The 24,622-nt window shown below is 41.1% G+C and overlaps 1 protein-coding gene across 1 annotated transcript in view; it reads left to right on the top strand.

Annotated features, from left to right (window-relative positions):
* The window catches only part of TRABD2B (TraB domain containing 2B), a 305,155-nt gene that overhangs the window by 257,240 nt on the left and 23,293 nt on the right, over nucleotides 1–24,622 (top strand). Inside the window, 1 exon segment of the mRNA XM_044430334.1 lies at nucleotides 18,583–18,673. Coding sequence (XP_044286269.1) covers nucleotides 18,583–18,673 — 91 coding nt within the window.

The following is a 24,622-nucleotide window of genomic DNA, read 5'->3' as shown; positions in this document are numbered from 1 at the left end:
CATGTACTTAAAATGCCCCTTTGTAATTATGCTTCTTTTATTCTTTGTGCTGTTGCAATTGTTAGAGGATATTGCATACTGTACTTATGAACATCTATTTTTAGTATTGCTTTTTTGGAAACCATTCTGGGAGCAATGTATGGTTGTTGAATTGTATACAAAGCAAAATAAATTAAAAAAAAGAATCTATACTTGCAGAGCTATGTAGATGTAATTTATAGTGATCTAAATAGAAACTTTGTGGACATTAATACAAATGCTAATTTACAGCATATAGCCACAAACTCTTTGGATGTGTGTTGTGTTTATCTTGAGGTTTCTAGGGGACCACAATTGCTTCCCTCGACCACTAAACTATCCACATTCACCAAGTGGAGGCAGTGATAGGCACTTGTCTCAAAATCTACAGTTGTGCAATTAAAGTTCAGTATTCATGCCTGCTTGAAATCAGAAGAGCTTTGAATACAATGGGTGATACAGTAAAGGAGCTAAAAGAATTCCAGTCCTTTAAAACTTCCTGCAAACTCTGCATAAAGTGTGAGCCTGGAGCTCAGACTACGCATATCAAAATCACATTGGTAGCACTGGGGCTGTTTTCATTACTCCAGTGTAACTATGCACTAGGACCAGAACTCTAGAAGAGGAAAGGTTAAACATGGGGCAAGATTTAATCATTTCCTCTTCAGGAGTGCTGGTCCCCATCAAAATTGGGTCAGTGTGCAGTTGCATGGAGCAAAATGAACAAATCGCCTTAGCACCAACAACATGACCGTAGAATGTGTGATCTGGGTCCCAAAAAATTGAATTCAGCTTACAGGACATCCTCAGCTCTTGCTCTCCAGATGTGTTGGATGTCAGTCCCCTGTCAGCATGGGCAATGGTCATGAATGCTGGGAGCTGTAGTCCAAAACGCTTGCAAGTAATCAAGTTGAAAAAGACTGATTTTGCAGGTGTGATAGTTGGTCTATGCATGAAGCAGCCTTGCACTGAGTCAAGCCATGAGACTCCCTAGATTACAACTTTCTACTTTATTGAGCAGCCACTGAGACTTTACAGTTCTGCTAGCTTGGATTCTCTTAACTGGCAATGGCAGGGATTGAAGCTGAGATTTCCTGGATCTGAAAAGCGTATGCTCTTCTGTGACTGAGCTGTGACCCAATCCCTGTGGCCATCCCTGTAGAGCAGCTTTCTTCACTCGGGGGACCTCTGGATGTACTGGTGGGGAGATGCTGGGAACAGTAGTCCTACACTTCCAGAGAGTATCACATCAGGGAAGATTAATGCCATTCCTTATCGTGCAAGTCAATAGGCCAGTTGACTGAAGCCCACCATGAGCTATTTAAACCATGGTGGGGTATGACTCATGCTGTAAACCCTTTTGTATATTCAAGGCCTAGCAGGTGCTTGCCCTGGCTCATTGTGTCACCTGAAACCAGCAAGGGTTAGCAAATCGTGCTCAGTGCATGGGCTGTACATAAGCCATGGTAGGCTGCAGTGATCCATGTCTCCCTCAGTTCCAGATAACTTCATTACCCAATAATGATTGATCTCATCTTCCTTTAGAATATTTAAAGCTTAATACAAAGCAGGAAAGTGTTGTAGGTAATGGAAATTATTATTTAAGTAAACATGTGGGCAGCTGAAGGCAAGTTGAGCAACCTCCTGATTTCAACCTTATTCACTGTAATTCTGAGTAAATTCCTAATCACAGGTACCAAATCATAACAAGGTGATAGACAATGATTAGAAATCCATTGAATACTCAAACAGCATATGGAACTTTTTCTGATAATGGAGCTTTCTTCAACCCTTGGCAGGACTGAGGCCAATTTTGATTTTATCATTTTGTTTGTTTTGGTAACCCATTCACATCATTTTGATTATCTGCTTCAGTGGGAATTAAAGCAGAGCTGTGAAGATTGGAAACTATTCTCCTTTTCTTTCGTCTTTGGCAAGTGATGCCTTTTACCCCATCCAAAATTGCTTTGGGTCCTGGGGGGTTTAAAGTGGGATATGAAACACTTCATTTCAAAGCTACCTGCCTGAATACAGTGGAGGGAACAAGTTGGTGATCAATTGGTGGGAAAGTGGTGACAGGCTTTCTCCCATGCAACATGTTTCTATGCAGCCAGCTCTAATTGTCTCCCATGAGAAGGTTCAGGTTCTGTATATCATGGATCTTGCAATGCAGTGACGTTTGTAACTTGCTATCAGACTCTGCTCATCTTTATTGTCAAGAACAGAACAGGAATAGTTTGTGAAACTGAAAAACAAAAGATTCTGTAACATGTTTGATTCAATTATTCCTAAATGTTAGGTCAGCATCCAACAACAGCTGCATATGATGTTTGTAGATGAATATATCAGTACAACTCCTACACAGAACTAGTCTAGAGCTATTGAAGATTGAGAAAAAACTTGAGGATACCATCCCAGTCACAATCAAGTAAATAGCTGCATTCTCTTTGGGTTGAATGATCACTTGTGTGGATGCCAATTAATGATGAGTTCTAGAATAATTATGAGTTCTAGTTCAGAAGCATCATGTTCTCCATGGATTTATGCATTTCCACATTTTATTTTTCCTTTTCATATTTACCTGTTCTCTGCGAACAACTTGCATTATTATTACATTAAATAGCATTAAGCAGCTCTGAAGTTCAGAAAACAAATTACCTAGGGAGGTTGTGGGCTTTCCCACACTAGAGGCATTCAAGATGCAACTGGACAGCCATCTGAGAGGGATGGTTAACTTGGAGTCCTGTACTGAGCAGGGGGGTGGACCCAATGGCTTTCTGGCCCCCTCCAATCCACTATTGTCTGTTTCCATGATTCTTTGAAAAGAGGAAAGGATCCTATGCATTTGAGAAATGTATTTTAATCTCACATCCCAAAGGAAGAAGTCTATAGCAACAACATTGCACAAGTACTTGAATGAAAAACAGAGATTTTCAACCCTTATGGTTCTTTGAAATCTGTTCCTTCTTTCAATGACTTTCTCCAGTTTTACTGGTAGCTGTCTAATGATGCTTCCTCTCTTCATAAGACATCATTACCAGCAGGAGAAACAAGTGTAGCTTTGTTTTGTTTCTCTGCACTGTTTTTATTCTGTTCTGGTAAGTACAAATCTCTTATTGCCATATGGATCTTTAAAATGTATACACATGTGGTCTTCTTTAAAAATTTAATATTATATTTCCTTACCTTGGCTGAAAAAATGAAAGAAACATTCTTAGATCTGTATATGTATATTTAGTTATGTTCTTCACACATATCTGAGGGATGTGGTGTCCCAGAGGTACAGCATTTTGTTGTGTTTAGTTTCCTTTGGTAGTTGGTCATTAGAGATGTATGGTGTTTATTTACAAATATTATTTATCTGTGTTTATTTACAAATATTTAGGGTGAGCTCTGATGGAAGTACACTCTAAACCAGGGGTCTCAAACTCAACTTACCTGGGGGCAGTCTGGGTGAGGCTGGGCTGCATCAAGTATTCCACCACCGCGGTGGTGGTGGGCCGCTCATCCCGCGTCGCTCCCGCAGGCCGGCCCAGGTGCCGCCGGCGCTTTGAAGGCCGCAGGGCCCCTCCCCCGTGCCCTGCCCCTCCCGGCAATTGGCCCGTGGGCCGCGAGTTTGAGACCCCTGCCCTAAACATTCCAGTAGACAGTCAAATCCACCGTGCTAGCTCCAATCTTCAGAGAAAGATAACACCTAAAATGATGCTAGTTTATTAAGTCCATTTTCATTCTCCCTCCCTCATACACACACTCAGTCTGCCTCATTCCTCAGGTCTTCATGGTGATATGATGAACTGTGGTGTGTGGGGGAGAAGTGTTCACATTTTGTGCCATTAAAAATATTTATGGAAGATTTTCTAAGAATTAGCTTCCATGGAAACACATCATCTATAAATTCTGGGCTATTAACACTCCTTGGTCAAGTCCAAGAAGGTATTACCTTAAGGTAGCCCAGAGTGATCATCCTGCTTAGAAAAATTTGGTATCAAAACTCATTACACAATGGTTATTATGTTGTTAGAAGCCATCAAGTTGTCTTAATGTTATGGGTACTCTATGGATGAGCATCCTCCAAAATATCCTGTGCATGACAACTTGCTCAGTTCTTGTAAACTCAAGGCTGTGGTTTCCTTTATGTAATCTATACCTCTCATATTTGCTGTTCCCCTTATTCTTCTGCCTTCAACTTTCTCTATCACTGTCTTCTCCTTGCCTATGCTAAGCAGTTTACCCAGTGTTTTATGTATCTCCCATTCCAATACTCACCTATACCGCTTGTTGTGCTATATTGAAATGACTTCTTGGCCAAAAAAGACTGAATCACATCTTAATGTTCCTATCTTCTAACAATGAAAAGTATTGTATGTATGGAACAAAAACACCATTAATGCTTTTAAAGCTTTTTGGGGAGATGGTGTGCATGCAAGCCCTGTCCCCAGTCCGCCCACCAATGCTGGGTTCTTCTGAGGCATTCAGCCCAAAGAGAAATCATAAACAAACTAAGCCTAGAAGCCACTGTGTCATTGGGTACCCTGAGAGCACAGCTGAATACACAGAGAATCCCCATCCATATTTTCATGCTGAATGTGCAACAGTCAAAAGGGAAGCTGTTACGCATGCATGGGATGAGTGGGATGGTGTAAACTGGGGACCTGCAACAGCAGGGGGTTGGACCTGATGGCCTTCTGGCTCCTTTCAACCCTATCATGCTACAATGCTATGATCCTATGCATTGAGGGAGGGTCTTCTGTGCATGGATTGTCCCTGCTTCAGTTGATGCTTGTGTGTCTTTATCCAAACCCTTGGTGCATCAGGGAAAGGGTCCTCCCAAGGGGGTACTAGCACTTCACCTCAAAGCAACAGGAAGCCCTTTAAACCAGAGGGGTGCACCTAACCACCCCTTTAGTGTCCTTTAGATGGCCAAAGGTCATATTGCATTGCTAGGAGTTGAATGGTTTATTGCAAACCATTCAGTGTTTTTATTATTAATCTTCAGTATAAAAACAGTGTCTGCATTGTTCCATGTTCCATTCTTTGCATTTTATTTTTGCATAGCATACGTACAAGTGCTCTTAGCAGAGGGATAACCACAAAATATTCTAAATAAATCAATAGCTGCATCCTCTATGCTAGCCAAGGGATGGTAGAAGTAAATCCCCCTTGCTCCTGCATGCAGCCAGCAGAGAATATTGGTCTAAAGGAACCAGGGAGAAATAATTTTGTAGAATAAGTGCAAGGGCATAGACTAAAAGCTCAAGTAAGTGGGAAAATTTGTGGCAGTGCCAAGGTATTGGCACGAATACGTGCTTTATTTCCTATTGCAGTGGCAGCATGAAGTGGGATTTTCTGCAGGAAAGAAAACTAGGAAAGAAAGGGTTAAACCTCCAAACTGCATACTTTGTGGTCCAAAGGAAACAGCTCCCCCACAGCTAGAATTAAATAGTTTGAAACCCCTGACATTGCTGCAAGTGACACAGTTAACCTAACATCTAGGTAAGTCTTCTGTTCCCTGTAAGACAGGGGAGTGGGGGGGGGGGGGAGCATGTGTTGGAATAGTTCCCTGAGTCTCTGTCCAGATTTCAGGAGTTTCTCCAATGAGTACAGAATTGCACTTCAACCTGTAACATGCCAAGGGGACCACAATTCGTTCTTAAAAATGCCAGCCTTGATCCCTTGTTGACTTCTTTGGCTGCACTTTCTCTCCCTGCATCTGCAGCATGCCTCTAGTCCAGAATGCATTTTCTGAACATCAAACGATTGCAGGGAAAGTGTGTGGAGAGAGGAGGCAGTCAAGTCTAGAGAAAGAGCAGGGAATTAGTCAGCAGGGAGTTCAGGTTCAAAATCCTGCAATTTAGTTCTGGCCTTTTCTGTGCTTTATGATTTTCCTTCCAATAACTTTGAAAGCAGCTATGAGTCAGTCAGAGCCTTTCTATGCACTGTGAGGAATAAGATCAAACAGGGCAAGAAAATGACTTATCCATCTGCAAGATCCGAGTGGCAACTTCTGCTTAGTACTTTGTTGTATAGAAAAGTCTGCTTTGCAAATGGGGTGCATGTTATTTTCACAGAAATATGTCAAGCCATGCCAGCAGCCTAATCCTTAGGTGCCCCTAAGATGAATTCTACTGCACAGATCCTGGCAAGATAGCCAACATGTGGTCAGGATTCTGTGTTCAATCATCAGCAAACAGAGTAACATTCAGTGCAGGAACTACAGCACCACTGGTACAACCCAGCAACTGCTCAGAACCTCCACTGATTCTAGCAATTCCCACAGATGCACTTTCCCAGCTATTGCGCAAGAAAGTACTCATTGAGATGCCACAAAATCTATGGGTGTCTGATAACTGGCTCCATACCCCCACATGCCAGAGAGACTGTGAGGATGCAAGTAACGCTTTCTCCAGCTTAGCCCATGATATTCACAGTTTATGTGAGCAGGCACAGTACCCATTGGTACTTCCAGTAAAGCAGGGTGCAGAAACTCTCAGGATGAGAGGCTAGATTGAGGAATGACATCCATATGGGTGACCACTCCTATTGACGTCAGCCCACCCATTTCATAATTCTCAGTGGGAAGAGAGGTTCTCCTAGTGGTATTAGAAGCAGCGCATTCGGAAATCTCTACTCTTTTCTCAGATCACAGATCACAGTGGGGATCCACCCCAGTGAGGATTCCTACAGCCAAGCCATGTGGAGGGACCCCACAAAATTCTCTGGGGAGCCTGGTGGGATGGGTTAGGCTCATGGACCAAGGAATCTGTATCTCTGCCTCTATTTTAATAGTTAGATATTTTTTATTTCCATGTTTGTTGTATTTTACTACTGTACCTCTACATTGATTTAGTTGTGGTGGGTGGATCATTCTTTTACTGTATGATTGTATTTATATAAATTGTATGATTATGATCTTATACTGACTGTTTTATAATAATGGTTGTGAACCATCCAGGGGAGCTGATGGGCAGTGTAGAAATATAATGAACAATAAATAAATAAGATGGCCTTCTAATATGGAGCCTAGTGATTCTTCTCCACTCACATCAATATGAAGGCAAACCATTAAGAACTCGCAGCAAAAGAAATACAAACAAAGCCCTGCTGTCGTAATTCACATTATTGCCACATGACCTTCATGCCAGCATCTCACAGCCCTCTCTGTCTTTGGTGGCAAAAGTCCTATAGTCAGATAACATTCTTTCTATGGCATCTCCTTAGAGAGTCTTATTGAACTACTGATTATGCAGAATATAAATCCAGTAATGCATAAATAAAATAATAACACCCAACATGATGATGGCACCATGTAAGCATAATCCATTGTTCTTGTTGTGCCATTGTGAGGTTGCACTCATGAATCCTGCAGAGACAGATGGAGAGCAAACACAATAGATGTCACAGGCAGAGTGGACAGATTTAGGTTTTAATTCCAAAAGTAAAAGATGATGCCTTGGGGAAAGCCAGTGTGTCTTCCAGGCTACCTTGTCTGCACTGTGAAGCATGCTAGAACGTATATGCATCATATCTTTTCACGTAAATGTATACAGTCATTCATCTTAGAACCATGCAGTGGTACTAGTGATATGCAGCATATTTTTCCAGAAAGATATCTCTGGACTGAGCCCTGTAACTTGCTGTAAGCCCTCCGGTGGGATTAACAGCAGAAAAACTTTACACCCATTCAACACTCAGTTCACTATACCACATCACCATAGCTAATATATTCTTATGGCAAGAGCGAACATTACATCTCTAAAAGGAAATCTGGTTTAGAAATATGTTCAGAAATATTGTGGTACATCTGGTTATGCTGATGCTTCACACACTGGTAATATTACGTGGCCTGCCACAAAAATATAGTTTGGCAAAGGAAGCGAAGTAGCCTGCAGATATTTTTGACAGCGTGCAGAGCCTGATTTCTTGTATTTTACCCAGTTTCTTAAGCCAGGCTACAGTAAACACTCTATTTGTGCCAAATGTACTGAAACTGGTGACTGAGGGAGAAAAGGATGGAGACTACTGGCTCTACAAGGCAGGAGACCAAAAGGCTGATTTGTTTTGTAGGGAATGCAAAGAATTGAGAACTCTTGACCTTGTTTACATTGGCCCTTTTAATGACTAATTGTGCAGAAAATAGCTCTGCTTGGAGTGTGCCCGGAAATAGTTTGGGTCTCTGTTGTGCATCAGCTAATGGCCTAGCAAGGGTGAGAGCTCCTGCCCCCACCTTTTTGTACAACTTCAAAGGCACCGTTGATGGAAGCTTTTTGTGAAGGAATTATCTATTTCTCCTTGGTATCATTTTACCCTCCTAATTCCCCATGACTGTGAATACTGTAGCCAGCAGGTTATGAAATTTGGAGAGCATCTCCAGAGCCAAATAAAGCTTAGAATATTTCTTTACAAACATCCCTCTTGGCCCCACACACAAACAAAATAACATTTGTGTGATCCCAGCTCAATAAGGTGTGATTGACTGAATCGATATGCCAATGATTCTGCATTGTTAGCTGTAACAGCAGTGGACCTTTCAGATACAGTAACTCTGGAACAAAGTGAACCTTTCTCAGATTGATATGAGACTGAGAAGCCCTTTCCATACATCCCAGATGATGTTTCTGATTCACTGTGGGCAGCAATAGTCACTCATTTGCAGTGACTGTTCATATTGCCAGTGGCAGTTCTGCCATTGCCCCGTGTTCTTTTTAAATTTTTATGACATACCTTTATATGCTTTGCTCTTGTAAACTCTCGGGGAGATTTGCAAGAATAATAAAAAGCAGCATATATAACAATAAGAAGCACAATAAAATAGTTGTGGCTGATTAAACCCATGCTGATTTGATCAAGCCTTGAGAGAAACTGGCGTGAACGTCTTGAGTGGACCTCTGAAGATGAGGCCTGACGTTTCTTGCCAGTGCCAATGGGACACAGAACAGATCCTGCATGCTCTGCTTTGTTCTGCTTTTTTAATATATACTTTTTGTGAGCCACCCCGAGGCTTTGTCGTGATGGGGGCGGCATGGAAATGTGTTAAATAAACAAACAAACAAACAAACAAACTGCAGGGGCACACCTTGGGCATGTGCAGCACGATCAGGAATCTTCCTCCCGAGGTACACTAGGACCAGGCGGGGATATTTATTTTATTTATGGGGGAGATGCTCCTCCAGGTAACCAGGTCCTGCGCCTTTTCGGGCTTTATAGGGCATCACCAGCACCTTAAATTGGGCCTGGACTTCAACTGGTAGCCAGAGTAGGTGGAAAAGGGCCGGCGTTCTGTGTTCATACCTGCTGGTTCCTGTTAACAACCTGGCGGCTCTATTCTGGACCAGTTGAAGTATCCAGACCATCTTCAAGGGCAGCCTCACATAGAGCGTGTTACAGTAGTCCTGTCGGGAAGTTACCAGCGCATGGGTCACCGCTTCCAGGCACTGCCCATCCAGACAGAGGTGCAGTTGATAGATCAGCCGAGGCTGAAGGAAAGCGCTCCTTGCCACAGCCACCACCTGGGATTCCAGGACAGCTCCGGGTCGAGGAGCACTCCCAAACTGTGCACCCTGTCCTTTAGGCAGAGTGCAACCCCATCCAGAACAGTAGGACATAAAGGACAAAGTGATCCCTATTCTTTGGCAAGTGGTAACTGATTTTGCCTCATAAGATTTTGTGCTGCTGGGATCTCTAGTGACCATTGGATGCACACAGTGGTGCCAACAAGGAAGACCTTTGGTGCAGATGTTCAAGGCTGCATTCAGAAGAATAAGGAGGAGGGCCCCATACACTTAGGAGAATGAGCTTAAAGCATTTTGATGTACCCTATTTCCTCCAAAATAAGACCTAACTGGAAAATAAGCCCTAGCATGATTTTTCAGAATGCTCATAATATAAGCCCTACGCCAAAAGTATGCCCCAGTTGAGATTGTCAGCCAGATGGACACATTTAGTACATCCGTTGCAACACACAATGGACATATTGAATTATACAATAATAATATTAATATATAATTAAATATAAATAAATAATATTATTGACATTAATACTTGAAATAAAGTATAATATAAATTATAATTCACTATTTGAAAATACCCAAGCAGGTGCCATTGGATGAGAGATAAATGCCTGTGTGAACAGATGAACTCGAGACTTATTGCCAAATGACCAATTGGAGTACAGTTGCAATGCACGAATAATGTGTGCACTGGATAACGAATGGACGTGTTTCATAATTCAACACATCGTGTGTTGTAACGGATGTACTTGATGCACTCGTGTGTTGCCACTCCTGTCTCGTAAGTGTTCAATTAATACTTGATATAAGGGTAGATTTAAAGGGAATAATATTTTGACCCCTGACAAGATCAGTGCAAAAAGAAAGATCTATTAAGTCAAGTACAAGAAAGGAATCGTGGAGGACTCTTGGGGCAAGAATCGTATGGATTTTGTAAGAAAAAAATAAGATATCACCTGAAAATAAGCCCTAATGTGCCTCTTGGAGCAAAAATTAATATAAGACCTCGTCTTATTTTCAGGGAAATACGGAACATGAAGTAATATGTGTGACTGTCTAAAGAGGGGCTTCCTGTAAGGCTATCTGAAGTCTAAAATAGCCTAATAGTACTGCTGGATGCATGGACTGTATCTACACAGGTGACAGACTAATATTAGTAAATAAAGCTCTAGTTATCTTGCAGTGCCTCTTTCTTGCTGTGCTGCTGCTTGTAGTCTTTGAGAAATTCTGAGACCCACCAAAAGGAACATTTTACTGAGTTAGGCAGATGAGAATCTTTCCAAGTCTATTGGCTCCAACCACTTCTGGCAATGGCATTAAAGGGCTTTGAATCTTCCTCTTTCAGAAAAAAGTGGCATTCACATTTTCCAGCTTACATTCACTACATCAATTCATTGCTTATATCAGGTTTCAGAATGTTCTCCTAATGAAGACTTTTGATATCAGTCTTCCTTAGTGGTGGCTGGGTTCATCTGCATTGTTTGTTCTGCTGGCATATAGCTTCATTCTCATCTCTTAGCAAGCTTGGCTCTGGGAATGAAAGAAAATTGGACTCCTGGTGTTTGGCCTTTATTGGATGGTGTCAGTGGCCACAATTTTGTTACAGATCTTTTAATATTATGCTGAGTGCTGTTTCAAAAGGTCAGTGCAGCCATTATATTGTTGTTAGATGCTGTCAAGTCATCTCCAACCTATGGTGATCCTAGGAATGAATGCCCTCCGAAAGGTCCTGTCCTTGACAGCCCCGCTCAATGCAATGGTTATTGTAGCACAGATGTATTCACTCTTTGTAGTTTTTTGTCACGATTGTAATATGAAGATGCAAAACAGAAACAAGATATACTTCAGAAGCTAAAAACTTAGAACAAGAAGAAGTCCCAATTTTGTGTGTGTGTTGGTGATGATGTGGAGGGGAGCAATGACTCAAACTTAATTTTTATGAATTAGATAATGATCTTAAATTGTAGCTTGCAATGTAGAATCGTACACCACTGGAAAAGTGCCAAATTGCAGAGTTTATTAGCAAAGAGTAATGATAATAACAATTTTGCACAGATCGCTGCTTTTTTTCCTCAGTTAACTTTTTACATTAAAAATTTGTTTTTCCGTTGGTAGATGAGACTAATAAGCTCAGCTTTGATACAGCAGCCTCCAGTGTGGGCAGATTTGGCAAGTGAGTGAGAAGCAGAGATGGCATTTAAAACTAATTGCCATTGTCAGGACTGGTGGCTGGCAGCCAGGAGACAGTGGAACTGGGATCAGCAGCACAATCGCCGTTCAGCCAAGGCTTTGGGTAACACACAGCTGCGGACACAGCTCAGCAGTGCTTCAGCCAAGCAGGCTTCCAGGAATCTGCTTGCTCAACTGGCAGCCAAACCTGAGTCAGGAGCTGCAGGACAGAAACACACATTAAGTGTGTCTCTAGCAGCTACGCTTCCTTTTCACTCTTACTCTTGAGCAGGTACAGGGCTTCCAGTCAAGATATTAAAGATCCCCACTCCCCTACAAGGGTCCCAATCTGGATTGGGGCCCCTGTACTTACCCTAGATTAAAATAACCATGAAAGGCCCGGTGCCTCTATTGGCTCTCTAGTTTATCAGAACATGTATTAGGTTGGGAGTGCAGAACATCTGAGTAGCCCAGGAACCAGAACCACTACAGCAGGTGGTCCTGCTGCAGATTTTCCATAGTTCAAGCCCCTGGCTCCTTACAGTCATGGAAACAGTAGCTCCCATGATTGTAAGTTCACAGTGGAATGGGTCATCTTTTCCTTGTCTTGTACCAACTGAATCCCAAATTGCTTTCACATGAGCATCATACCTGCACAGGGAAAATACTGGAATGAATCAAATTACCATGCAGCTTTTTACCACAAAGCCTGCTCAGGCATTCTTTGCCCAGATAGAGGGAACATGTGAGGAGAGGGAACATAGCCCCTGACCCCTCCTTCGGCAGCATCCGGGCCTGTATGGAGCACTTCTGTCAACACACAAGGCTCCCTCTTCATGCCATTGCCTTCTATGACTATAGGGTAATGGAAGCACATGGCAACAGAACTGCTGTTTTGCCCACACATTTCCACTGTTCACATACAGAACAGAGGGAATCAATCCCCAGTAAAGATTGGCCAGGATGGAGCTGTAACTTTCAATAACAGTCAAAGGAAAGTTGTTCCCTGCTTTAAGCCTTCTGATAGTTTAGTTCACAGCCACCCCATTGTAAAGATGAGAGCCTTGCCTTAAAGTTGGATTTAATTTCATCTGACACATCCCAGGGGATGAGGGATGGAGGGTTCAGGCCAGCCACAATTTTGGATACCCTTGGCTCATAATCCATGTTGAAAATTTGGCAGGGACTTGCCCCAAACATCCTGTATCTCCTTCTGAGCAGTCCTGGTGAATCTTACTGCCTGAATTTATTCAGCTGAAACCTTTCCGATGGCAACACTCTCAGTGCACAATATGACAAGTGATCCCTTTTGTTTCAGCTACAGCTGTCATGACTGGTAGTTTGAATAGGGATTTGCATGGACAGAATAAAATGTGGACTCAGGTGCGTGTGTACTGCATCGCACATACTGTATGCTAGGCATTCCTCAATCAGATGGATATCCTGCCCTCATCTGACCTTGCTTGCACCCACTGTCACAATAAATTAGAACAATGCTGTAAAGGTTTTTGTTCAGGTGCTATTCAGTACAAATATTGAGTGGCAATACAAAGCAGCCTCTGTACAGCTATTTCAGTGTAAATTACTTAAGGAAGCAAAACTGGTTATTTTTAAAGGGATTATTCAGCAAAATTAGTCACCTCTTTTAAGTATTAATATTAAAATAATTGAACATTAACCTGTTTATTTAACTGACATTACTTTTTTGAAACAACAAATGGAGTGGAAAGACTCGCTGTTGTTTGCCTTTGAAATTGGCTACATTGAGCAGAACATGGGCATTCATTTTTATAATGAATACTTGACTTTATAATTGTTATTTCTTTTAACATTTTAATGATGTGGAAACCACTGTTGAACTAAGCTTGGCAAGGACTATGCCCTCCCTCCCTGTGCAAAAAAAAAAAAAAAGCCTTGAGTCAAAAATAGAAAAGAAAGATCATGAGAGATGATTATGTGTCTGTGATAAGGATTCTAGCCTAGGTTTCTCCCTAACATCTACCTTTCTATGTGCAGGACATTGTTGTATGGAAACTTCCTTTCCATGAATTACTAAGTGCATTCTGAATTGACACAGCCCAAACCCAGATGGCACAGAGCTTCAGCCTCTCAAGATCACTCTGAATTTTGCTTCTGTCTTCCAGTGGACCCAGTTCTGTGTCATCTGGAATCTGATCAGCATTCCCTGAACCTCATTGTCACGTCATCAGTAAAAATGTTGAAGAGCACCAGTCCCAGGACTGATCCCTGAACTATCCGACTAGTCCAAGAAGGTGCCATTGAGGAGCACACTGAGTGTGTTTTTGTAGCCACCTACAGATCCACCAATAGTTGTTCTATCTAGCCCACTTTTTACTAGTTTTCTGATCAGAACGTCATGGGTCACATTGTCAAAAGCTCTGCTGAAGTAAAGATACATTTTGTCTAGGACATCCCCACAGTCCACAAGGAACGTTTTCCAATCAAAAACTGAGATCAGTTTAGTCTGGCAAGAATTATTTCTAAGAAATCCATGCTGTCTCCATTGTCTTCAAGGTGCTTACAAACTGACTTCTTTATTATCTGCTCCAGAATTTCCTCAGGGAAGTGTCAGTCTAACTGGTATGTAGTTCCCAGAATCCCCTCTTTTGCCCTTTTTGAAGGTAGGGACAACATTAGCCCTCCTCCAGTCATCTGGCACTTCACCTGTTTTCAGCCAGTCAGTGCATATTGAAACCTGGAAGCTACACAGTTCTAGTGTGATTTGTTCAAAAGTCAATTTATAGAAATGGTATGGTTTTCATAATTGTTTTCCAAATGTGCAACTGGTGGTACATCTTAGAGGTAGAAGTCCATGAGCCAGCTCATTTCACACAGCAGCACTATCAAATCAGAATCCAGGCAAGCAAACAATAAAAGTCATAGGATTTTCACCCCACTGACCCCCTAGTACCACCTAGAAGTTATGTAGTAGAGAAGCAAGAAAGGATTTGCTCTTTTTATGGTACTCAGACCCCAGTTCCATGATGAAATTTAAACTAGATGCAAATGATTACCAGGCAGTTAACAACCTAGTGAAGGAAAAAAGGTGATGGAAATTTCTGTATTTTACTGTAAGCGGCTGGAAAGAGGCTATCCATGCTATGACCAAATTTATCTATACAGACAAAGATTTCTTAAGGCTGTTTCACTTTGAATCACTTAGAGCGGATTGGCTGGGGACTCACATTGTTCAAACACAGTGGTGAAAAGCACTTTGAAGCCGATAGGATGTTTGCATGCTGAATGACTTCAAGGTTGTTTCTCTCAATGTGATACCATGGGTGTCTCCCACCCCAAGGATGTGTCTTTTTGGATAGCCATCACTTAAATAACATGTGTGGACAAGCAGTGCCGGCAGTCTTCAAACTGATCACAATCTGGGCTAGTCCTTTTTGGAAAGTATCTGTAATTGGGTCCATTGATTACAGGAAATAGGTCCATTGTTTGTTCATGTTCTGCAGTGAAAAAGTCAAACCACAGTTCTTGGATGTTTACAATAGAATCAAGTTAATGACGCACTAGTGTCTCAGGGACTCAAACCCCTGAGGTCATGCGCCAGAGTTTTTGAACTCTAATCTTCTTTTTAAGTTCTAAGCTGGTTAGTAAATGAGAATAAAACAATTCTCTAAAGGAATGGGTGGAATGCTAAATTAAATTGGGTCCCATTATTTAATTTGGGAGTTTTTGTCTGTTTCTGATTTAAGTTTCATTTGATACAATAAGTGTCCAAAAGGGTCTTCTGGCTAGAAACTGCTTCATGACTCTTGCAAATAGTATGCAAATTTCTAAATGGATATCACCCTTACCACTGATACTAATGCTCATGCTTTTTCTGTACTCTAAAAGGAAGTTGGTGGAAGGTGGGCAGTTTAAAAGCTTGAAGCCTAAAATGTGGTTTAATATTTAGTGGTTTCAATTCTCACCCTGAGCCAGCAAACAAGATTGCTGTTTGAAGGCCAGCTGCTGCATGCTCATCTTGCAATATGTACTCCCAAATGTACAGTGGGGTTTTCCCTATGTGGTTCCCTAGAATAAATACCAGTTTCTAGCTGTCAGAGTTACATGTGCCATCCTTGAGAGATTTGACTGAGAAACCTGTGTGCATGGCATCATGGCCCATACCCCAGAAGTTTCTCCCCTATCAACCCTGTCAGCAGGGACGAATTTCATATCTCTGGTCTGTTAACAAGGCTGCACATGATGCAATTTGAGTCTGTTCTGTTGTGCCCGACATCGCATTGAGCCCGATACCATCAAAATCACTGAGTGCAAGAGATCAAAATATGATGTGTACACATGCTAGCCAAGACATTCTGATTGACTGCAAAGTCAGGGGACCATCAGCTTTATGGCTAAGCAAATCTCCCACATACATGAAGAGCAAGCAGGACAGAAAGAAGGTCCTGCAGCTCTCCAGTGGGGCAACCTCCAGGGCCGCACAGCCCAGAGAGTGGGCAAAAAGTTGCAGCATCAATATGAGCTCTGGCAGGGCCGTGCCGGGGCCGACTGGGGATGGCACGCCTCACCACAGCATCTTTTCTGCTTATGTGATAAGATAATTTAAAAAAACTTGGAATGGCTACACAGGCGTGTAGATGCTTATAGGCACTCACTTTTGTTTTGATGGTAAGTTATCTTTCCTGCAATAAAGTGGTACTTATTCCCAAATAAGTGTGTTAAGTGTCATGGCAAAAGAAGAAAACTATTTTCTATTCCTGTAGTCATAGTGGTACTCTGATATAATTGTTGTAAGCCGCCCAGAGACGGGTAGTGATTGGATGGATTAGAAATACCCCAAATATATAAATAATAAATATAATATGCTTAAATATAATATGTTATTTGTTTTTCGGCGCCAGGCGAAGACCTTTTTATTTAAGCATCATTTTAATTGTTAACAATATTTGCTTATTTATCTGGCCAGGGCGACTCCTTTTATATTGTTATTCATTTTATATTGTGAATTTTATATTGTTATTTTTGTATTTTATTGTATTTTATTTTGTGTTGTGAGCTGTCCCGAGGCTTCGGCAAGGGGCGGCATAGAAATGTTTTAATAAATAAATAAATAAATAAATAAATAATAAAATACAACATTGCCTATTCTACAGAATGGCATTCAATGTGGATAAGTAAAAGGCCTTGCACTTGGGACACAGGAACAGGTGTCACAGGTACAGAATGGGGGACAAGTGGCTGGAAAGCAGCACTTGTGAGACGCATCTTGGGGTACTTGCTGCCAGCAGGCTGAACTTCAGCCAGCAGTGTGACATGGTGGTTGAGAAGGCAAATACCACCCTTGAATGTATAGCCAGAAGCATGGCTTTCAGATCTAGGGAGGTGTTGATACCACTCTACATAACTCTGGTGTGTCCACAACTGGAGTACTGCATCCAGTTCTGGGCTCCTCATTATAGGAGAGACATAGCTAGGTTAGAATTGGTCTAGCACAGGGTCACAAGAATTGTAGCTGGGTTGGGAAGGATGACATACGGGGAGAGATTGTGGGAACTGGGTCTTTTAAGATGAGACTCCAAGGAGATCTTTTACCAACTAATAGGTATAGGAGATGTTATGTGGAGGAGCACTGTGACCAGTTCTTCCCTGCAGTGGAAGGCAGGTTGTGTTCCAAAGGGACAAAGCTCAAGGAACCAGGCTTCAGGTTGGATGCCAGAAAGTACTTCCTGACAGTTAGGACTCCCAGGATATGGAATGGGCTTCCAAGGGAGGTGGATGAGGCCCCATCACTGAGGGTGTTCAAGGAAAGACTGGACAAGCACATATTGGGGATTACATGAGCGGAGCCGGCTGGAGTCAGGAGTCAAACTAGATGGCCCGGCAGGCCTCTTCTAACTTGCTTTGTTTCCATGTTTCTATATTTTTTCTATGTCTCTGTCCTTATTGTTTTACCAAGTTTGGCGAATAGTGTTTTGACTGTTTTTTTGCTCGAACATCAGGAATTTGAGAAGCAGCTGTAAAGTACTGAATGGTGCAAGGAAAGAGAGAGAGAGAAATGAATCATCACAGGGTGGGCCTTTTCTAGTAAGATAGCCTGGCTGTGGTGTCTGACCCAAAGGGAAGCTGAAATTATAGGCTGCAGAAAACTGAGTTCAAATCCAGGCAAGTAGGACAAATGCAGAAAGGGACACAGGAGCAGGGTGATTTTTTAAATCACTGTGAGTCAAGAAATTTCTTGCCAGCTTGGATCACGGGGGCAGATGTAGACACTTCTCGCTCTGTCTGTCTGACCTTATGTGTGTCTACAGAATTATTATGTACCTGGAAGCTATTATGTATTCTTGAAACTATTATGTATTTTGAATGTTTGCATTTTCTTTGTTTGCATGCAACCACTCAGACAATGCTTGGGGATTCAAGCCTGCACATGCCAAAGACATGTCCTTATGTTTCCAAATTCCCCCATTTCAAGCATCAGTTCCATTCCCTTTTACCTTCCAATTTTCAAGGGATAGAAATTATGCAAGCAGGACTTTTGAAGGACTGGGTGGCGAGTATGAACACCTCAGTTCATGCAATAGTTTCCCACCTGGCTATAGCAATGGGGCTTCTCTAGAAAGAGACTTTTGAATGGATGAACAGAAGCAACATGAGACGGAATAATTAATTTGAAAGGTCCCAGAAGCAATGAAGCCATGGACAGTAGGGTTGCAGTGGGGAATCAGGAATTCTTCCACTAATTTCCTTGCTTTGTTACCCATGTGGAATGTCTTGAATATGACCTTTCTTGCGAGCTGTAAGCCTAGCAAAAATCAAACAAAATACATAATAATATTACTATTAGCAGCTCTTGATCTAGAATATGCCTGAGGATGCTGAGTGATTTTTTTTTAATCCATTCATTCTTTAGGTCACTTCCTGGGCAACAACACTGTTATTGATGTGCTGAGACAAGCTGGGTTTGAAGTGGACCATATTCCAGCAGGACAGCCAATAGAAAAGTAAGTTTAATTTCCCATAAGTTCTTTTCATGCAAATAAACAAATCTTTGTAGATAGTGCAAGCCAAGAATCAATTATTTCATTTCTGAATTCTTTAAGGATTCTCTCATGGATGCCATTTATGCCCAGTGATCATTTTAAATTTGTCAGTAGAGCGTATGGACTCCCAGTTCCAATAATTTATTCAGAGGACCTGTGCACTGGGGGAAAGAACAAAACTCTACTGTGTTTTGTGCTGACCTTCTATAGATGGGCCTTGCATCTATGCCTTGAATCAGATGCATTTGTTCAGTAAAATTTGCAGATAGAAGAAAACCTAAAAATTCTGAAAAACTTCACCTTCCCAAAGTAAACTAGTGTTTATATAGTGCACCAGCCCTTTGACGCTAAAGCACAATTGAAAGATCTGCACATTTTATGTATCTGTACAGAGATAGATAGATCTTTTACCTAAAATTGGATTTCAGGAGGGTTGTATGCTGTAGAATTTTACCAACTTTGGAAGATGCCCTCAATGTCTGAAAGCAAATCTGACTGACTTCTTTGGAATTTAGTATCATATGAACACAGCTTTGCTCAAGAAACAACCAAAAACAGAAACAAAAATGAAACCAGTTGTTGTCTATTGGCAAGCAAGCACTCCATAAATGTGGCAATCTGTGGTGGCCAACTGAAACGAAGACCTGAATAAGCAATCACTTAAGAAAATAGAGGTCTATTATCTCTGTAATGTCTTGTTCCAACATGCTGAACCAAGCATAAATCCATAAGCAATTGTGTGTTTTCTTACCCATTTTTATCCTGGGTACCGATTGTGCCTTGCCTTGTTGTTGGGATAATGAAGTCCTAGATTGTTTCCCAAATTGCTAATAGTCATAAGGCTTCAAGGACAGAAATAAAAATATGGCTTCAATAGGTCCATTCATGAAGAAAACATTATTAACTGTAGAATCAAGCACAGAAGAAATGCAAGCTTGTCAGCATACAAAGCAGTGAAGGACACACGGCGCTGATGCACAGCTGAAGAATAGAGCGGATTCTGAGAATTCTGCAGAAGCAGAGTCTTCCCTGGTCACAGGTGCTTCCTGAATTGCTCTTTTTGATGTGCTCCCTCAGACTAAATGGACAGCACCTGCAATATTTGATTTGCTGACTGGAATTTGCACAAAGTGGAGCTTCTGTTCTTTTCTCTTCCATCTCCTTTTCCCTCTAAAGGGGCAGACAAGAGAAAGGAAAAATATTTGTTGTTACCTTGAATTAAATCACTCATAGATTTATATAATGTTTGGTGGGTTCATCTATATTGGGAAATGGTAGCCACAATTGTGAATGCTCCCTTCTTTCCTCTTCTTTTGCACTTGTAAGAAAGAGATCAAAAGTTTCCCATTTTGATTTTAAATTATCCAGATTCTCCATAAGATTCAAACCGAAACTATGACTAAACTATAGCCAGATGATGACATAGTGACCATCTGTTTTGTTTAAACAAAGCAAAATACCAGGTCGTGAATGAGCCAGTATGCTAATTTACATGGCTCCATTGCTCCTGTTGGGTTGCTTTTGCCAGCAAGAATGGGTTTTTAGTATCACATCTGAACCCAAAACTCTAACTTGCTTCTCCCATGATATGCCAGGCAAGGAATGCTAGTTTGTTTAGGTTTTCTCACTGCCAAGAGGAACAAAATGGGATCTATCAGTGTGAACTATCATGCAAGGTTGTTCATGAGAACCCAGGATTAAAAATGAACACTAGATTGTAATTATGTGCAAACTGAGGATGTGGTTAGAGAGAACAATCCAGAACAAAGTCATGTTTTCATATTCTGGTTTGATCCCATACAATAGTTTAAACACATCAAAGTTGTCTGAGTTTGGCATCATAGCAAACTGTGGTTAGTTTAATACTGGAAGTAGAAGCATTGAGGCATGCTAGAGGAGGAGAAGGGAGACAATGTGAGTAAGAAAGGCTACCTGGGACTTACTAGGGTCAATATAGCAGGAAGTTATGGTTTTCTGTTATTAACCTTTGCAGCCATTCTGTACATTTTCATTCAAAGCTTTGCAGAAGGAATTAAGCAAGCAAGAAGATAAATAATGCTTGAATATGCCATTGTGTGTGCACTATAATTTGTGTGTGCAGTCTATAAATTAAAAAATAAAAATGAATAAAACAAACATTCAGTATTTCTGAATCAAGAATTAAAAAATTATTTGTATTAAGCAAAGGTTTAGAAGGGCACTTTTCGTAATTTACATGTACTGTTAGCTCACATTATGCCTTTGACAGTCATTGTTGCTTGATATAGCTATAGCTTATCTATTGATTTCAAAATAGGGTTTTCTTCAGGTTATGTCAAGTTGTACTGCCATTAGCAAATTATGTATTTGTTGGGTTTTAGCAGAAGCCAAATCCTGTTTCCCTTGCTTGTCCCAATCATTCAACAATATCCTACTTAAATCTGAACAAAATGGCTTTCTTAGTCAGCCAAGGATATACACTGCACGGTTCTTAATGTGTCTTTGGATTCAAAGTCACTTGGGCTATGAAATTCTTTCTTGTACTGTTTGTAAACTAGAGAGAGCCCCTTATCCAAGTTCAAGGGTCTTGATTTTATTTATTTATTTTATTTATTTATTAAAACATTTTTGATGTATAGCTTTGGTGAATAGCTACAGCAAATAGCTATTTGGTGCCAGTGTCTTCTGTCCTTCATGTCCTATCCATGACTATCCATGGATACTAGTCATAATGGCTCTATGCTACCTCCAGGGCAGGAAGCTAAGTGACTGTTGGTGAGGAACAGAAGTGAGCAGAAGTGTGCTATTGCATTTGTGTCTTGCTGTGAGGGAGGCATCTAGTTGGTCACCATGCAAACACAATGCTGGGCTAGATAAGCTTTTGATCTGAACCTGCATAGCTCTCCTTAAATTCTGACTCCATTATCCCACTCATCCTATGATGATGATGATGATTCAATTATTATCTATTGTATTATGGATTGTATTTTTATTGTTGATTTTATGTTCTGTAAGCCATCTTGAGATGTTTAGTGAAAGATGGGATAGAAATCTTTTATTAAATTATTTTTTTTAAAAAAAATCCTCTTCCACCAGGTTTTATATGATGGTGTGACTTGCAGTAATTTATATGTACCCATAGCATATTTTTTAAAAATCATATCCTGCACTGGATACTGGACTTTCTGAAGATCCTAAGAATGATAAAAGAAACAGCAAAGTGTTTCATTTAATTCTTCATAAATTTTAGCCTGGTTGAAAGAGAGCCTTTGAGAGGAGAGAATAAAAATATCCAAGTGGCATACTACAACTGCTCATTTGCCACGTGGCAAAAGGTTCCAGATCTGTCCATCCAAACCAATTTCCTATGCATTGATTTCTTGAAATATCAATTAGATATCCAATCAGATACTAATGACATTTTATTGCACTGAAGATCTCCTACCCATTTGCAAAGCAATCTGTTTTTATTCTGCATTCTAAGAAAATGGAATAAACTTCTCTTTTTATCATTATCATTATCATTATCATTATTTGCTCTGTTTTTATTTTATTTATACTATGCACAGGTGCCCCATTACAAAAAGATTCTCAGGGTTGACTAGCAACGTAAAAACAAAGTATTTTGAAAAATGCAATAAGTATAACAATAAAACATGATTCAGCATAAAACTCAGATGGCACAGAGCATTAAGTAGACTCAACATTTTTTCAGCTATGAATATGCTAACACTGGTTTTGAACAGCTTGGAAAAAGAACAGGGCAACATCTCACAGTTAAATAGACCTAGTTGAAGTTTCTGGACTATCCCTCCCCACTGCCACCCTGAGAAAGACCCAGCTGTAGTAATCCAGCTTAAACAACTGAGGCAGTTCTAAATCTCTTCACCACTTCCAAATGATATTGGCAGGGAACATAAATATTTTCAAGAGATTGCAGCAAGCAGAGTAGAAGATGCTTATCCTGCTTCCTTTCACACTGCACTTACATCTTGTCGATAGAACTCTTCAGTCTCCAGTGATACCCCTCTAGAAAAAAAGTGCTGCTACACTTTGTACCATGCCAAGTAGGTGGTTTCAGAAGAATCAAGAGGTATCATGTGCCTAGAGAGAATGCAAGTTTATCTGCTGCAGCCTGTTTGCAGTCACTCAGGCTGTCCAGCACTTATTTTCCCCATCTGTATAAGCATACCATCTCCTTAAGAAATCTCACACATTTGACTCAATGACTTCCACAGTTATTCTTCTTCAGTTGAGCAGTAATAGTTCAGCATGTTCTGAAATCATTACAACTCCTCCTGAAAGCTACAGCAACCCAAAGGCTTCTTGATCCAGTTTTTCTGATGTTAATGGCAGTACTTCAAAGTAACTATGTAGATTGCAATCACTAAGCAGACCCCTCCATATGCAGAACGATGGTTTGCCCAAGAACAGGATGAAAAGGAAAATCAAATGTTGTTGTTGTTGTTAGTCACGAAGTCGTGTCCGACCCATTGTGACCCCATGGACAACATTCCTCCAGGCTTTCCTGTCCTCCACCATCCCCCGGAGTCCACTCAAGCTCACACCAACTGCTTTAGTGACTCCAATTAACCACCTCATTTTCTGCTGTCTCCTTTTTCTTTTGCCATCTATTGTTCACAGCATTAGGCTCTTCTCCAGTGAGTCCTTCCTTCTCATTAGGTGGCCAAAGTATTTGAGTTTCATTTTCAGGATCTGGCCTTCTAAAGAGCAGTCAGGGTTGATCTCCTCTAGGACTGACCAGTTTGATCGCCTTGCGGTCCAAAGGACTCTCAGGAGTCTCCTCCAGCACCACAATTCAAAGGCCTCAATTCTTCGGTGCTCAGCCTTCCTTATGGTCCAACTTTCACAGCCATACATTGCAACTGGGAAAACTATAGCCTTGACTATACCCACTTTTGTTGGCAGGGTGATGTCTCTGCTTTTTAGTATGCTGTCTAGATTTGCCATAGCTTTCCCCCCAAGGAGCAAGCGTCTTTTAATTTCTTGGCTGCAGTCCCCATCTGCGGTAATCTTGGAGCCCAGGAAAATAGAATCTGTCACTACCTCCATTTCTTCCCCATCTATTTGCTAGGAAGAGATAGGGCTGGATGCCATGATCTTAGTTTTCGTAATGTTGAGTTTTAAGCCAACTTTTGCGCTCTCCTCTTGCACCCGCATCCAGAGGCTCTTTAATTCCTCTTCCCTTTCTACCATTAGAATGGTATCATCTGCATATCTGAGGTGGTTGAAATTTCTCCCAGCAATCTTAATTCCAACTGGTGATTCATCTAGCCCCGCCTTTCTCATGATGTGCTCTGCATATAAGTTAAATAAGCAGGGCGACAGTATACAGCCTTGCCGAACTCCTTTCTCAATTTTGAACCAATCAGTGGTTCCGTGTCCAGTTCTCATTGTTGTTTCTTGACCCGCATATAGGTTTCTGAAGAGAGAAAGAAGATGGTCTGGTACTCCCATCTCTTTAAAAACTTGACACAATTGGTTGTGATCCACACAATCAAAGGCTTTAGCAAAGTCAATGAAGCAGAAGTAGATGTTTTTCTGGAACTCCCTAGCTTTGTCCATGATCCAGCATAGGTTGGCAATTTGATCTCTAGTTCCTCTGCCTCTTCAAAACCCTGCCTGTATTTCTGGTAGTTCTTGGTCCACATACTCCTGGAGCCTAGCTTGTAGGATTCTGAGAATGACTTTGCTAGCATGTGAGATGAGTGCAACGGTGTGGTAGTTTGAACATCCTTTCGCATTGCCATTCTTTGGATTTGGAATGTAAACTGACTTTTCCAATGCTGTGGCCACTGTTAAGTTTTCCAAATGTATTTATTTTATTTATTTATATTGCGATTTATATCCTGTCTTTTTCCTACAAAGGGCTCAAGGCAGCTTACATCATTCTCCTCCTCCATCTTATCC

The sequence above is a fragment of the Varanus komodoensis genome, unplaced genomic scaffold, assembly GCF_004798865.1.
Source record: "Varanus komodoensis strain SLA01 unplaced genomic scaffold, ASM479886v1 scaffold20_1, whole genome shotgun sequence".
NCBI lineage: Eukaryota > Metazoa > Chordata > Lepidosauria > Squamata > Varanidae > Varanus > Varanus komodoensis.
The sequence above is the reverse complement of the archived record's forward strand: the minus strand, read 5'-3'. Positions and strand labels throughout refer to the sequence as shown.